At 41.8% G+C, this 14505-nt stretch overlaps 1 protein-coding gene across 1 annotated transcript in view; it reads left to right on the forward strand.

The window, feature by feature from the left end:
- Window positions 1-290: 290 nt before the first annotated feature.
- The window catches only part of Phactr1 (phosphatase and actin regulator 1), a 501682-nt gene continuing 487467 nt past the window's right edge, over window positions 291-14505 (forward strand). The window contains exon 1 of the mRNA XM_047557907.1: window positions 291-408. Within this exon, the coding sequence (XP_047413863.1) occupies window positions 306-408 (103 nt within the window). The 5' untranslated portion in view covers window positions 291-305. The remainder of the gene's footprint in view (window positions 409-14505) is intronic.

The following is a 14505-nucleotide window of genomic DNA, read 5'->3' on the forward strand; positions in this document are numbered from 1 at the left end:
GTATGTTACCTCTTGTTAGCTTGGATCATCTGTTTTTCCTGAATAGAATATATGACTTTAAATGAATGTTAGCTAACGGTTATATTTTCTCATTCAAACAGAAAGTACTGTTGGATGGGGGGGGGGGCTTAGAATTGGAAATGTCAGTCAAATAATGGGATATTATAATGGAATATTCTTATTCAAGAATTTTGAAGTATATACATATTTTAATCTTGACAGTCTAAAATATTGTGGATTATCTTCTCTTTATAGGCATCCAGGTGAACATTTTCTCTCTAAACTCGGCGACTGGAAGGTCAAGGATGGATTATCCCAAAATGGATTATTTTCTGGATGTTGAGTCTGCTCACAGACTCTTGGATGTTGAGTCGGCTCAAAGGTTCTTCTACAGTCAAGGAGCTCAAGGTAATGACACAGGGAGGAAAGAGCAATGTCTTCTCATTTGTGCTGGTTTAATATTAACAGTGCAGGCTAGATTGCAACTTAGGCTCTGGCTCTGAGGTTCAGTGTTGGGCATTTCTAAGTTAACAACCTGTACCAAGCTGCTGCTGGAACCGGAGCAGGTATAGAGTAGAATAAACAAATCCACACCTGTTGAATGTGGCAAAAACAACATATCTGACTTCTGGTACAAATGCCCCTCTGAAAGTTGTGCTGGAAAATGATTTTCCCTTCTCCTGGGGTCAAAGCCTATGTTGGAAAGGAATCAGGGATGCTTTTACCCTCTCTGAAAATTTCAAATTTGCAGCCACTGCAGTTGATGAGATTTAGGGCACCTTGACAGAGCTCAGTGCAGTCAGCTGGGCTAGGGGCTCTTAAGATCAGCACAGCTTCTAAGCTGCCTTAGCTATTTTAGATGATTTTAGTTAGTGCCTTGGAGAATTAACAGTGCACATTCAAGGAGCCGTCAGCAACACCCCTGTGGGAAGTGTGGCTGATGTGCACGTTCTCATTCCCTATTTCAAGGTGATCAATTAGGCTCCGTTTGTTTGCTCTTCTGTTCTAAGATGCATTTAGAATGTTCTACCACCAGGTTAGAGTAACCAAACAAGCTAGAGTGTTTTATAGAATCAAGTGATAGGAGATTTTTTAAAAAGCATAGTTTTTATTTCCCTTGGAATATTTTAAGTGCTCAATCAAAGCAGCCTGGTGATGATAGGCATGTCCCAAATGGTACAGGTGATAAATTGAGAAGGAAGAAAATGGACCTATATTTGACTTCTTGGAAGTCACAAAGAGAGCTGAACTGAGCAGAAAATACCCTTTTTATAATCCTGGCATCTTTCACTGTTACATGAAGGGGACTTTGTACCAGGCACTGATAATATGCTGTGCTGGCTTTCCTAAGTGGTCTTGTGGATTGTTTTTAACTCGTTCTCAAGCCAAATGCTTATGGAGACCTTGAGGGTATGCAAACCTCCTTCTTGCCTGCCTCCATTTCTCCAGGGCGTGGGTTAAACTTCTCGCAGTCAAGAGGGATTGGGAATGATTTGGTTGATTTGCTTGGGTCAGTGTGCTCATCAGCAGAGCTTAAATTAGCAAAAGTGATACAATATCTAATTTTCCTCCTTCCAAGTGGAAGGAACCAGCATCGCTACTCACTGCCTCTTAGACACAGAAGTGTAGCTGGAGAAGGAGAGGGACAGAGACTGAGAGGATCCACTGTGGCCTACAGTTATGAAGATGCTGGAAGGAGCTGCAGAGCAGGGGCTGGAAGGGATAGAAGATGAGGCGAGGGTCTCTCTGTCCCACAGTCTGAAGTGAATTTATACATGACTCCATTCCATCTGAATGGGAGAATCACATTCTGTGATGGGGTCATATGCCTGAGGGGGCTCAATAGTTGGCACAGCAAGAAAGGGAACAGCAGTTAGTTACAGAGAATAAAGATGTCCACTTCCTCCTGAAGTGGAGATGGATTAAACCTTGCAGATGATGATGAGCTTCTGGATTTTATGGAAGGGAAGCGGGCAGGGTGTAGGAGGCTGACAGCAGATGGAGCTGGGGGCGGAGTGGTCAGATTGTCACCGTCAGTGACTGTGGCTTAGACTTAGACACCAGAGCTGGAATGACTGGAGAATGCATGGGAGGTGGTAGCATAAGCTACTGCTGCTCCCTGGGCTTTTATGTTCCTTTGAGGGTAATCAGGATGATGTTCCAAAGGAGGAATCCTGGATTTTCAGGAAGCGTGGGAACTGTCCAAATGTCATCTAGGCCAGTGTTTCAAAATCTCCAAAATTCCAGAATCAGAGGTCCAGGTGTTTTGGAGGTCTTGGAGGTTTCCCCTTAGTCAGGAGCACCAACACTGGTCACCACACCAGTCCATCAGTAGTCACCAAGTCAGTCCATCAGTCTAGGGATCCACATTTAAGAAGCAATCCAGCCCATCCAATTACTCTCCTGCCACCCCAGGACCGAAACACTGTCCTCAGCATTTAAGGCAGACCTCTGCAAAATGAAGACCAGAATAATGCCTAATCCATACCGTTAAGAGCATTAATGAGGCAAGATTTGACAGTGTTTAAGGCAGTGTCTTCCATGTGAGGCATGGTACACATCCGCAAATCAATGGCATACACATCCCTGGCCAAAGTCCATCCTTCTCTGAGATTCCATGAGCAGCCACTGCCTTGAAACCAAGACATGGGATCTGACAGGAGTTTCACCCCTGATTTCTAGCAAACACACACACACACACACACACACACACACACACACACAAAAAAAAAAAAAAAAAAAAACACAGTTTTTGTTTCTTTGTTTGGTTAGAAGTTTTCAGTAAATGTAAAAATACACTGATTCTTCCCTTGTCCCATCAAAACTTAACTCAGGGCAAAACTGAAAGATAGCAAAGGTTTGTCTTGGTGCCCCCCATCCACCTAGTCCTCCATTTGATCTTGAAGGTGAGAGTTACACCTTCCCAGAGCCCCATGCCTGAGACCTGTCATCCCAGGGGTCTCCTCCTGTCTGGAGCTCTGCCTCCACCTTGCCCTGGGGCCTGTCACTGCAGAGTGCCCCAGCCCCACTCAGGCTTCCTTCCACTTCATGGGCCGTAGAGGACAACACTGAAGCCCATGCCTAAACAATGGCAAGGCCCTGAGGCCAGGGAGGAGCAGAGCAGGGTGGCCACCTCTTGAGAAGGGTATTCTGGGTAATTAGGGGGAACCTCAGCTGGTGGCTGCTCTCCGCTCAGCCAGTCTGGCCCAGGTGCAGAGGGATATTAGGAAAGCCAAGTAGGCCCAATGGAATACCCTCTTCTTCAAAGGTCCCGCTGGGACCCCAGGAGCACAGTGCAGAGTTGAGTACCTGGAATATGGGTGGCCAAGGACCTGGTGTGTTCACTGAGTTTTCGGTCCTCTCTCTCCCTGTCACACAGCTATTTCCATAGACTGGTCAAATGTTCTTAAAGATATAAATACTTCCAAAGGGGAAGCAAGAAAATCTGGGTATTGTTCTCTTTCATTCCCACATGATTGCCCTTACCTCACTTTACTGTGTTTAAAAATTCATGATGTTCTAGGAAAACAGCACCCTCCATATGTTTATCCAAAGTAATAATTTCAGAATCACGCTTTTGACTGCCTCATAGTTGTTTTAGAACTTTTCTTGGAAAGTGGTAAAAGCCTTCCCCTAAATAGAGGACATTCTAGCTCACTAGCATGAGAGGAAGCTAGAAGGGTAAAAAGAAAAAAAGGAAGAAAGCGTCTGTCACCAGCCAAATTCTTTGGGAAGTCCTTGAGATTTTCAAAGGTCAGTGATCCATCCTACTGAATAAGCAGCTTATTCTTTATTCCCAACTCCTTGTTTCCTTGGTTTGAACCCAAGGTTGGGAAGACCAGCTGTCTCTCTGGGATTCTGCTTCCAAAAAGCATGATGTATCATGGAGAGCAGAGAAAGATCCAGGGGCATCCTATTTGTCTCCTGTCAGGGAGGGATACTCTCCTTATTAATTTGTGGGTAGTTCAGCAACAGTCAATCCTGCTAACCCAGAGGAATTCTGCCAAAGTCCCCTTTAACTCAAAAGGAGAATTCTGGAGTTTGGAGATGTATGTGATTTCGAAGATCGGCCATGTCTTCCCATCACATGAACTGAGTTCACCCATCTTTCATGTTTCTGGCAGTGATAGCTCATACATGCAACTTTAGACTTAAGAGTCTGGTAGTGAACAATTGATCTGGGACAGAGGTCCTATTATAAAATCACAAAATTAGCATCATGGGATTGGGGGTTGAACATTATCCATCACTGATACTCTCGGGCCCCTCCCTAAATTAAGGGAAACAGAACTTTGAAGGCCAGATCCAGGCCCCAGTGCTGTGTTTTCAATAAGCTCCTGGGTTATTCTAGTAAACACTGAAGGTTGAGAAAAATATCATGGGTCATTAGCCACTTGCCATTCAGATTGCTGTTAAGCCTACCTTCTTCCGGCTGCTTATCAGCAATGCTAAATCATCTCAGGCCCCATCCCCAGTCTGGAGACTCAAAACCTGCATTTTAACAAGTTCTCCAGGTCATTAATGTTGAAGTTTGCAAAGCAACAAGTGTCTTCAATGTGCATCAGAAACACCAAGGGAGCTTTTACAACATCAAGACCAGAGTCCCACTGCAGTCCTGTTGAAGCGGGCATCTTTGGAGTTGAGGGCCAGTTTGAGGATCCCTTTAATTACCCCTGGTGGTTCCAATGGACAGCCAGGTTGGAGAACTAGGGGCCTCCCATTTTATAACAAAAGAGGTCTCATCACATCATGTGGCTGTCCTAGTCCTTCTCCATCCAGATTTTCTCTTTTAAATGAATCCAAACCATTAGAAAGGGACAAATGAACTTTAAAAAAAAGGAAAAAAAATACTTGCATTAGGGGCTATACTTTACATATCCATTGTATTTGTCACTCCTCAAAGAAATTTGGGGAAATAGGATTATAGTATTATGTGCATGTTACAGATTAGAAAGCCTAAGATTGACAGCATGAAAAATCTTGAAAAGGTCTACACATCTGGACAGCAGCAAATCTGGGATTTCAATTCAAGTATGTCTAACCCCAAAACCCAAGCTAAGTTATACAAATACCTCATGCTGCTTGCTGGGTGGAAGCACCTTCTCAGCCAGTCAGATTGATAAAACAACTCTGTAGGCCAGGGAAGTAACAATGGTGACCCTGTCACACTTCCCAAGATGGAGGTGCTGAGGCTCACGGTGGTACCTCCTGGTACTCCTACCCAAATCACGCAGCTTAGACAGAAAGGACAGAAGCAAAACCCTGATCTCATCTTACCACACCCCTGCTCTTTCCACTGTGCTAGGTTATTTTTTCCCCCTTTAAGACCATCAATAACCTTGGACATTTAAATTACCTCCTAAAAGGAAAATACATTAAAAGACAGTCAATTGACTAAAGTCCCTAAGCATCAAATTTATAGCTCCTGACAACAACACCCTCCCCTGCTTTTTTAAAAAAATCATTTACATAACTCGTGGCATTAGAACCAGGCACCCTAGTCATTGTTACTTGTCAGAATGTGCCTTTTCTCTCCTCTACATTGTCTCGTTCAACAAAGAGAAGTGCCAGTTTTGACAACTGATGAATGTGCAGTGAGCAACTCAAATGCTCTCTGGGTTGTTTTTGGAAGTGGAGAGGAACTCATCAAAAACCCCTCTCCTACCATTTCTCCCAACCCCTCCCACCTCCACCCTTTGCCCAACCTGTGAAATCTGTCAGAACAGCTGGCTTTGGAATCTTCAGCTGTGAGCTAAATGAATTCTAATCCTAAATTCTACATCCCTGGGACTTCTTCATGTGGCCCCAAGAAACAAAGACATTTGGTAGTACTCAAGTAGTTGCAAATCATTAATAGCAGTCACAGGAACAGGATTGCTCCTGTTCTTTCCTTTCCTGTGTTGAACGCAAGACCCAGCCCCAATGTCACCTCCTCTGTGAGGTCACCTGATGCTTCTCCCATAGTGTTCTTTTCACACCTACATCATAGCCCTGCATGTCACAGCGTACAAAGCCACTTGTAATCCATTTTGTCTCCACCACTGACTAGATGTGTGAGCTCCCACAAATAGCTGCACCTCTGTAAGCCTCAGGTTCCCATTAAAACAGGTGTCATGCCTGCTAGCTCTAAGTCCACAGAAGCTTTTGAGAATTAAATGAGGCAAGCCTGTGAAGTGCTTGCTACTTATCTGTCCTTATTGATTGGTCATCAAGACTGTTGTTTTATTGCTACTTAAGTATCTGTTACCTACTTCATCCATGGTAACCTCTTTGCACCATTTTCTGGGGTACCAGTGTCACCCTGGTGTACACGGAAGCACACTGAGATTCATTACATGTCTCTGCTGAAGGCTAGGATGAAAGCTTAACCTGCTTTAAGAGAAACTTTGGATTCAGAAAAAGGACTTCAGGATTCATGATTTGGGAAACAGAATCTCTGAATACATTTAGAGAATTAAAAATCTTCAGCTGAAAATGGAGACTGCATAAGGCTGAAGGGAGGGATATATATAAAAATGAGGTTCAAATACATAGAGATGGACGAATGGATGGAAGTCATCAGCGGCTTCATTGCTTATTAAACAGAAGAAAATCCTTTAAAAATCCAAAGGGAAAGTAAAATACAACAAGGGGAATCTTGGAACACTACTGAAGAAATTTAACCTTTTAAAATAGATTTCTAGGGCCCTAGAAGTCTTCTTAATATCCAATAGTCTGTGATGGCTGAGTTTTTATTCTGCCTAAAAATGCAGTCATGGAATAAATGGCCACACAACTTCCACTGTGGTAAACTTAATGGAGATCAGTTCAAAAGCTGCTCTGAATATGTTCTGGAGACCAGCTCTGAGCTGTACCTTGAGCGTCTCTCCCTTCTGTCTTTAGACCTTTCTTCCTAGCCTAGTCCTTTCACTCTGTGACCAATTGATCCCCAAATCAGCCACCACACACTCTCCTGTTTCTAGCCAGACTCAGCGGAGGAGCCTGTGGATACCACCTAGTTCCTGCCCTGGCAACACCATGAGTGGTCCCTGAAGCCCACACTCTCCCTGCCCCCTGACACCTCATGTCATGGCCTTAGGAATGGCTCATATCTGGACCTGCAGGCCTGATTTGATGCAGAAAGACTGAGCTAGGACCAGGGATCACAAGGCAACCCAGTCTTGGTTTGGGGTTTGACTGCCAATTGGAGTACAACTTTTTCCATTCATGAGTCTAATATCCTCCCACCAGCCCCTCACTCAGATTTCTGCTAAGAGGGGCAGAGCAAAGTTGGCCACATCTCCTCTGTCCCTCAGAGTGATACGCTTCCTTTATTTTTGTGGGCTTATTAGTCAATCAGTTTGCATGTGATCATACACATTTCTAGACCCTTCTCTAAGAAGAGCTTGAAGTGACAATTTTGAAAAATAGATCCCAGTCTTATTTTTATGATACCTCTGCCATTGTCCTCAACAAATTCTTGGTGTTTGGTTTTTAGGTGTTCTTTTTTCTTTTTTCTTCTATAGCTCTAGCCCGGAAGCTCCATGCTGTGGCTTCACTTATGGATGACAAAGTAACTACAAGCCCCCTCCTACCCCTCCTAACTTCCCACACATTCCATTTTAGACCTCAAATTGCTCCTCCCAGGCTCTCCAAACCTGTGTTTAATACCAGGAACACTGTGTGTGAAGGAGAGAATGAAAGCAGACCCAGAGGGAAAATGTGGTAGATGGCCAGCCTCCGCATTCCATGAACCTGTAGGGGACCATGAACTCCAAGCCCTACTTCCACAGAGCGCCCAGGGACAGGGACAGTTCTCTGCACACCCAGGGGCACTCCTGGTTCTTATGACGTTGGTGCCTTGGCCTCCATCTGCCTGGTCAGGTATTGGGATCCAGGGGTTCTGTGGAAAGTAGGCCATGAGGGTGAAAGGAAGCGAAAAATTAGAGGATGACAGACAGAGAGGAAGAAAAGGATTTGAAAATACAATGAAACAATTCCAATCAATTAATAACTCCTACTCCCCCCAGGAGACATGGGAGAGAGGCTTAGAATGCAGCCCACACTGCCACTAGCCCTGACCCAATTAGCATAAACAATTCACAGGTGCTCCGAAGAATCCTCACTCCTCATCTGCCCAAACAAATCTGTTTTTGCAAAAAAGAAAAAAAAAGTTTCAATACCACCTTCTGTGCCTATATTAGCAGAGGCATCAAAATTCATTGGTGGCCAATACCATTTTTAATTTAAGAATTTCTCAATAAGCCTGAGATGCACACACTTATACAAAGCCCCTGAATGAAAATCCATTTTGAATTGGAATGCTGAAGTCCTAGGATTGAACAGAGAGATTATCTTCAAGATCCACATATATTTTTCCAATTATAAAACAAAACCAGGATACTTGTAAAGGCTTTGGAGGCTGAAACCAATCCTACATGCCTGTTTATATTTTTTAATAGTTACTTTCCATTCCTTTCAAAATACATTTGAAATTTTACAAAGTAACAGTTATGGCACCTACAAATCGGAGGTAGGAATGAAATAGTAGTCTGCCTTGGCTGAAAAATGTCACAGTGTTTTGGAATTTCAGTTGCAGAGTCCCACAGCTCTGAGTTCAAACTGTGATTTCTACTTCCTAATTTGCAAGGTTATGCATGGTAATCTCCTTTTGCCTCGTTTTTTTTCACATTGAAATGCAAATGATGAAGAGTTCCTAACCCAATGATGAGGATTCAATGAAACAAAATAGCATTTCACACACTAAGGTATAATACATGATTCTCAGATAATACATGAACTCATTTTAATAATGTATTTTTGTTTTAAGAAAGTAGAAATAGAAAATATGTAATTGATAAATAAAAATAATAGCTAGCACCATACTTATGCAATACAGCTTAACACTAACAGTACTTGAAAAAGTAGGCTGATCAAGTTCATTTAAATAAAAACATTAGGTAAATAACATTGTAGATGTCAGTTATGCATAAAAGTGACAGGGGAATGTCTAAAGTTTGGAAACACTAAACAAGTAAACATAAAGTACTAAGCAAATATCAAGCCCTTACTGGACATTTAATAAATGCTAATGCCTAACTTAATCATGCTTAAATTTTTTTCAAGCCTCAGAGGAAAACAGCAGGGAATCAGTTTCCCCAAGAGAGAATTTCACCCTATCCGATCTCTTCTCTGATGCCATTCATTCCTAATTCAAAGTTCTAGGCCCCTGGAGAAAAGAAAACAATCTTAAAACCCAAGAACAAGAAAAAGCACCAAAATTTTTATGTTAAAATTAAATCACCAACAAACCCCAAAACATATTCCTGGGTAACATTAGATAAACCATGCTGATGTCTTATGAATGTTGAGCGAATTCTAGTCTATCAGAGATGGAGGTGTTTCTACGTTGGTATCCAGGAAGAGATGGCAATTAACTTGCATTTCAGTTTTATTTAGAGAGTAGGAGAAAGAATCTCCTGGGCAGCGTGAAATGGTACGTGACAAGGCATGGATTAGGAGGAACATGATAAATTGGGGAACTGGACGTGCTGCGTGCACTATGAGCAGACTGAGAGGGGACACTGACAAGATGGAGAAGGACAAGAGACTGGGCCCATTGCACAACTGTCCTGCTAAACCCAGGAATTCCACACCCAGACTGGTTCCACTGAAGAGTCTAAGACTGAGATCTGTGGTTGGGTCTGTTGCTAGGGAGGTCACGGATATGGAGGATACCTGGAGGCAGGCAGGTAAGATGACAGCCAGGAGAACTGTTAGCAAGCAAGATGAAAATGGAGCTTGGAAATGCAGGGTGAATTCAGAAGGGGAGAGGTCCTGGAAATACTAAGTAGATTCTTTCCAGGTGATAATATGTAGTGAGTTGGCAGGTCCTTCAAATGATCCTGAGATGTTATGCACAGTCCCACTGGAAAAAAAGATAAAGCTGTTCACTGAAAAAGGGAATCTAGGAAGAGAATCAAGATGGGGAGGATTCAATATAGATGCTACCAAATTTAGAGACCCTACAGAATATGGTACAGACCACCAGCATGGAGTAAGTTCTTTGGGTCCAAAGCTTGGTACAGAGACCATGGAAAATCATCCAGAATGTCCTATATGCCTCAGTGATTACTAAAATGATATTACTAAGATGTTTTAAATTTGCTTCTGTATAGGTAGTTCCATTGGGCTTTTAATTTGTCTTTCATGTTATTTAGAGGACTGGGAGATTGTTTAAAGGAAATACTTTCTAAATTAAACTTTTTTCCTATAAATTCAATATTTTCTCCCTAGCACTGGTACTTAAAATTAATAGTCCATTTTAAATGTTTACATGAACTGAATGTTTGCAGTTACCAAGATTATTTGAAATTTGGGCTCAGGTTTTCTGTCAGCAGCAACATTCTGAATTATTACTTACAAACTCATCTAAGAAACCAAGTTTTCCAAAACCTTGGTGCAACTCCATCACAGCATAGGACTATAGCTGGTCACAGAATGTTACAAAGGAGCGGGAAACAAGAGATCTGGTCATAGCTTGTTAAAACTAGACCTTACCAGGTCCTCTGTTCCCTCTAGTGGATTATGTATTTTTTGGTGACCAAACTTGATAGGTGACAGGCAGACAAGAAATCACTTGGCTTGGCCCAGTTATATTATCATTTTTGGAAAGTGAGAACACATTCAAACATCATCCTGCTGTTTGACATTGACCCCACATCTGATGCTAGCCCAACAATCAAACATGGACCCTGGGGCTGCAGAAGGAAATGAGGGTGACAACAGGACCTGCATGTGTCAGGGGCTTCGGATTGATTGTTTCACTTGATCCACAAAATGGAAATTTATGGACTCCATGTTATTTTCCCCATTTACACACATTCCAGCAATCAAGTAACTTCCCAAGGTCACACAGCTTACCAGGTGGGCCACAAGTAGGGCCCTGAACTTTTAAGTTCTCTCTACGTCTTAGAGTTCCATATTCTATTGGAGACATTGCAATACTAGCAGAGATGCCATATGGGACATATGGAGATATACAGGTGTTCATGTATCTCCACATGTTCAAAGGTAGAATATTCCAATGTTATGAGATAAAAATGTGGCCAAAGAATCATTTTATGTATTCATGCTCTTGGGATGATCTTCTTAAAGAGGTATTTTGCCTTTTACCTGGGAAACCACCAGGATGGAGTGGTGGGCCCTCTATCTCCCTTGGCTTAAATTGCAGGGCATGTGAACCGATTTCAAAGACACTCTGCCTTAGTCCCCATCGCGATACTCATACTTGATTTTTCCTTCTCTTATTGCTACCAGTGTAACACAAGATCATTACAGAAAATTTTTAAAAATACGGGCAAACCAGCAAAGCAAAACAAAACTCAACTAGTCCCATTGTCTAAAAATAGATACTTTTTTACAACCTGGTGAATAATCTCACATTCCTTTTTTATACATATGGACACATATATGCATATTTTTAACTCGATTAAAGCTCCTTAGATTTATTATCTTTAGTTTTCTCTGTCCTTATTTTAGAAACAATAAATAAAAATTCTTCTTACTTTGGGGCTGTTGATTCTAACTAATGTATGAAAGAATCAAAGAGAGAGGTCAACCTGGCTTTGTTTTTGCCTAAAGGGTGACTTTGCCAGCTGGGTTGATGTCCCTGGATCTGTTCTGGTGTTGCTCATGAGACAGAGTCTCTAACACCCTGCGATCTGACTACTGTTATCAGTCCACCTGTCTACACAGTAGAAAACAAGTAAAATGTCCACCTCATCTACATCAGCAGGTCGTCCCTCTCCGACTCATATATTGGGGAATTTTCATGTCTCCCCCTCCATAGCCACAATATGCTTTTATGCTTGTTTTAGACAGATATGGTATTTCATTACCTGTCACAAGCAAGTTTCTAGGTCTTTCTCATATTTCATTGAACAGTATAATCAAAACAATAATAGAGCATTAGTACCAGAAGGTACTTAATTCAATGGGCTCATTTTATAGATGATAAAACTGAGCTTCAGGGATGGTTGGAAAAGCAAATATTGTTTAGTAGATGCCTAACATACTGGAAGCTATGCTTGTTTGCTTCATTTGAAACCACAAGCTTATGAGTTAGATTTCTCGGCCCCCAATTCATATGGTACTAATGCTCAGAAGGATCAGGAAACTGAAGAGGCGGGGCTAGGATTCAGACATCTGTCTTTCTGATGTTGCAGCTTTCCTTAGATGATCCTACCTTTGTGGGGTAGGGGAGGGTGACTTACTAAATCAGACAGCTAGATGGTGGCAGGGTAGGAGTCAGAAGGAACTGGGTCTCCTGCTGTCTGATTTCGCGTTCACGTCTCCAGCTCCTGTAGCCTTCCTGTACTTAGGACTCACATGGAACTCAAGTCTACCACCTTTACCTCTGCCATCAACCAAGTCCAGCAGATTGCCACCCAAAGATATTTCCAAGTATATGCCATCCTCATGTACATCAAACATGAATTGGAAACATTAGAACCTTTAGTTGTTGAACTATGTTAACTGATTAACATCTCTATGGAAAATCAACCATATAGAAAATTATACAAAATTGAAACAAATAATTTTCTTATTATCTGTACTATTAAAGGAGGCTGGAAAAATGCCTTGTATATCTTAACAAGGCATGTTCGACATTTGAATAATAGAAAGTGGCTTGGGTTTACTTCTAACTTAATTCAACATGCAAAGCTTGAAGCACAGTTTCCTTTTCTGCATCTAGCATGTTTTAGCAACCAGCCTCCAGTCACTCTGCACAGCATCTACTTTAAGAAACTGGGAAGAAAGGAAGCAATGAACATTTGCTGCCCGCCCACAATTCGTCAGGGTCTGTGTTAGGTGTTTTACATTTATTATATAATGTTTTATCCGCCCAAAGCCCAGTTGAGAGAGTTCATTTTATTTCTAGTTTGCATAGAACTAAACCAAAGCTTAGAGAGCTAACTTTTTTTAACAAGGGATAATAAGTATTAAGTTTGGGAATTATGCCAATGGTTAATTTCACAGTCACAGAGTTACTTGAAACTGGCTAATAATAACAGTTTTAATACAGTAAATGTCTAGCAAGAATTTCCATCGCCAAAAACTTCATATGGATTATGTATTTAAATTCTTAGAGTAACCCTAGGTCCTGTGTTAGCTACATCTTACAGATGCATAAGAATTAAGTAACTTCATGAAATTATACAACTATGGACTTTGGATACCAACTTAGGAGGGCTGGTCTTAGCCTGTGCTTCTAACCAGTAGTTTATATTATCTAGAAGGAATATAATATCCTCATTATATTGCTTATATATTCATACAAAGTGGAAATTACTAAGTGACACAGGTTGGCAGAGGTAAAGAAAGAGGAAGATACTAATTCTCCAAGTGGTCCTGGAGCAGCATTTCAGCCCTAGAAGGTGGGCACAGTTTGGACATGGAAAGAGAAGAAGAAAAATAAAGGTTTTGCACTGGGGGAAAAAATAACTCCTCTCTCACTTTAGTTTTCCTTAGCATCTTTTCTGTCTCAAAATTTGTCAGTTGATCCATCAAACTGGTGAAGATTTGGGTTTTCTGGTTCATATAAATAACACCTAAGGATTTATTAGTGATGCTCTGAGTTCATTGAGAACCCATAGATATTACTTATTTATTGCTGCCTATCATATTACCCCCAAAGTTAGTGGCTTAAAATAGTCAATACTCATTATCTCACACCTTCTATGAGTCAGAAATTTGGGAGTATCTTAGCTAGGCTGTTCTAGCTTAGGGTCTGAGATTATAATCAGAATGTTGGTTTGGGCTGCAGTGACTTGCAGGCTTGACCAGGAATCCCAAGGTGGCTTGTGCACATGGCACATGGAGGTGCACCAGGAACCAGAAGGCCTTGGTTCCTTGCTATATGAGCCTCTCTGTAGGTTGCCTAGGGGTCCCACAACATTGCAACTGGCTCTACCGGAGCAAGTGACCCAAAGGGAGAGCAAGGTACAAGCTACAGCCTTTGTGTGACCTAATTTTGAAAGTTGTATACCATCACTTATGCCATATTCTAGTGGTCACAGAGACCAACGTAGGAGGGGGCTTCACAAGAGTTGGGGATCCCAAGAGTTGGGGATCACTGGGGGCCATTTTGAAGGCTTTTAGAGAGCACACAAGTCTTTTAGGAAGCAGAAATTTTTCAAAAGACAGAGAAAATACAATTGCTATACTTTAACAGTGTTCGTTAATATCTCTCATATCAAAAAGCAGTTTTTAAATTAGGCACAATGGTGCATAGGTCAAAATGTAGGCCATATGGGAGAGGATAACCATGCCAACATTGGTATAGCCATTGATTAGTCTTGCATCCATCTATATCAGGAATCATTTCAAGGAAAGCTAGGTAGTTGAGCCTTAAAGGAGAGTCAGAGCAAAGTCACCACTAGATCATGTCTTGTTATAGGAAACATGGCTGGTCTGAATCCCCAGATATAGAACTGTACCTTTGGGAAGGTCCCTTCTTCTGCG

This window comes from Sciurus carolinensis, chromosome 7, assembly GCF_902686445.1.
Source record: "Sciurus carolinensis chromosome 7, mSciCar1.2, whole genome shotgun sequence".
NCBI lineage: Eukaryota > Metazoa > Chordata > Mammalia > Rodentia > Sciuridae > Sciurus > Sciurus carolinensis.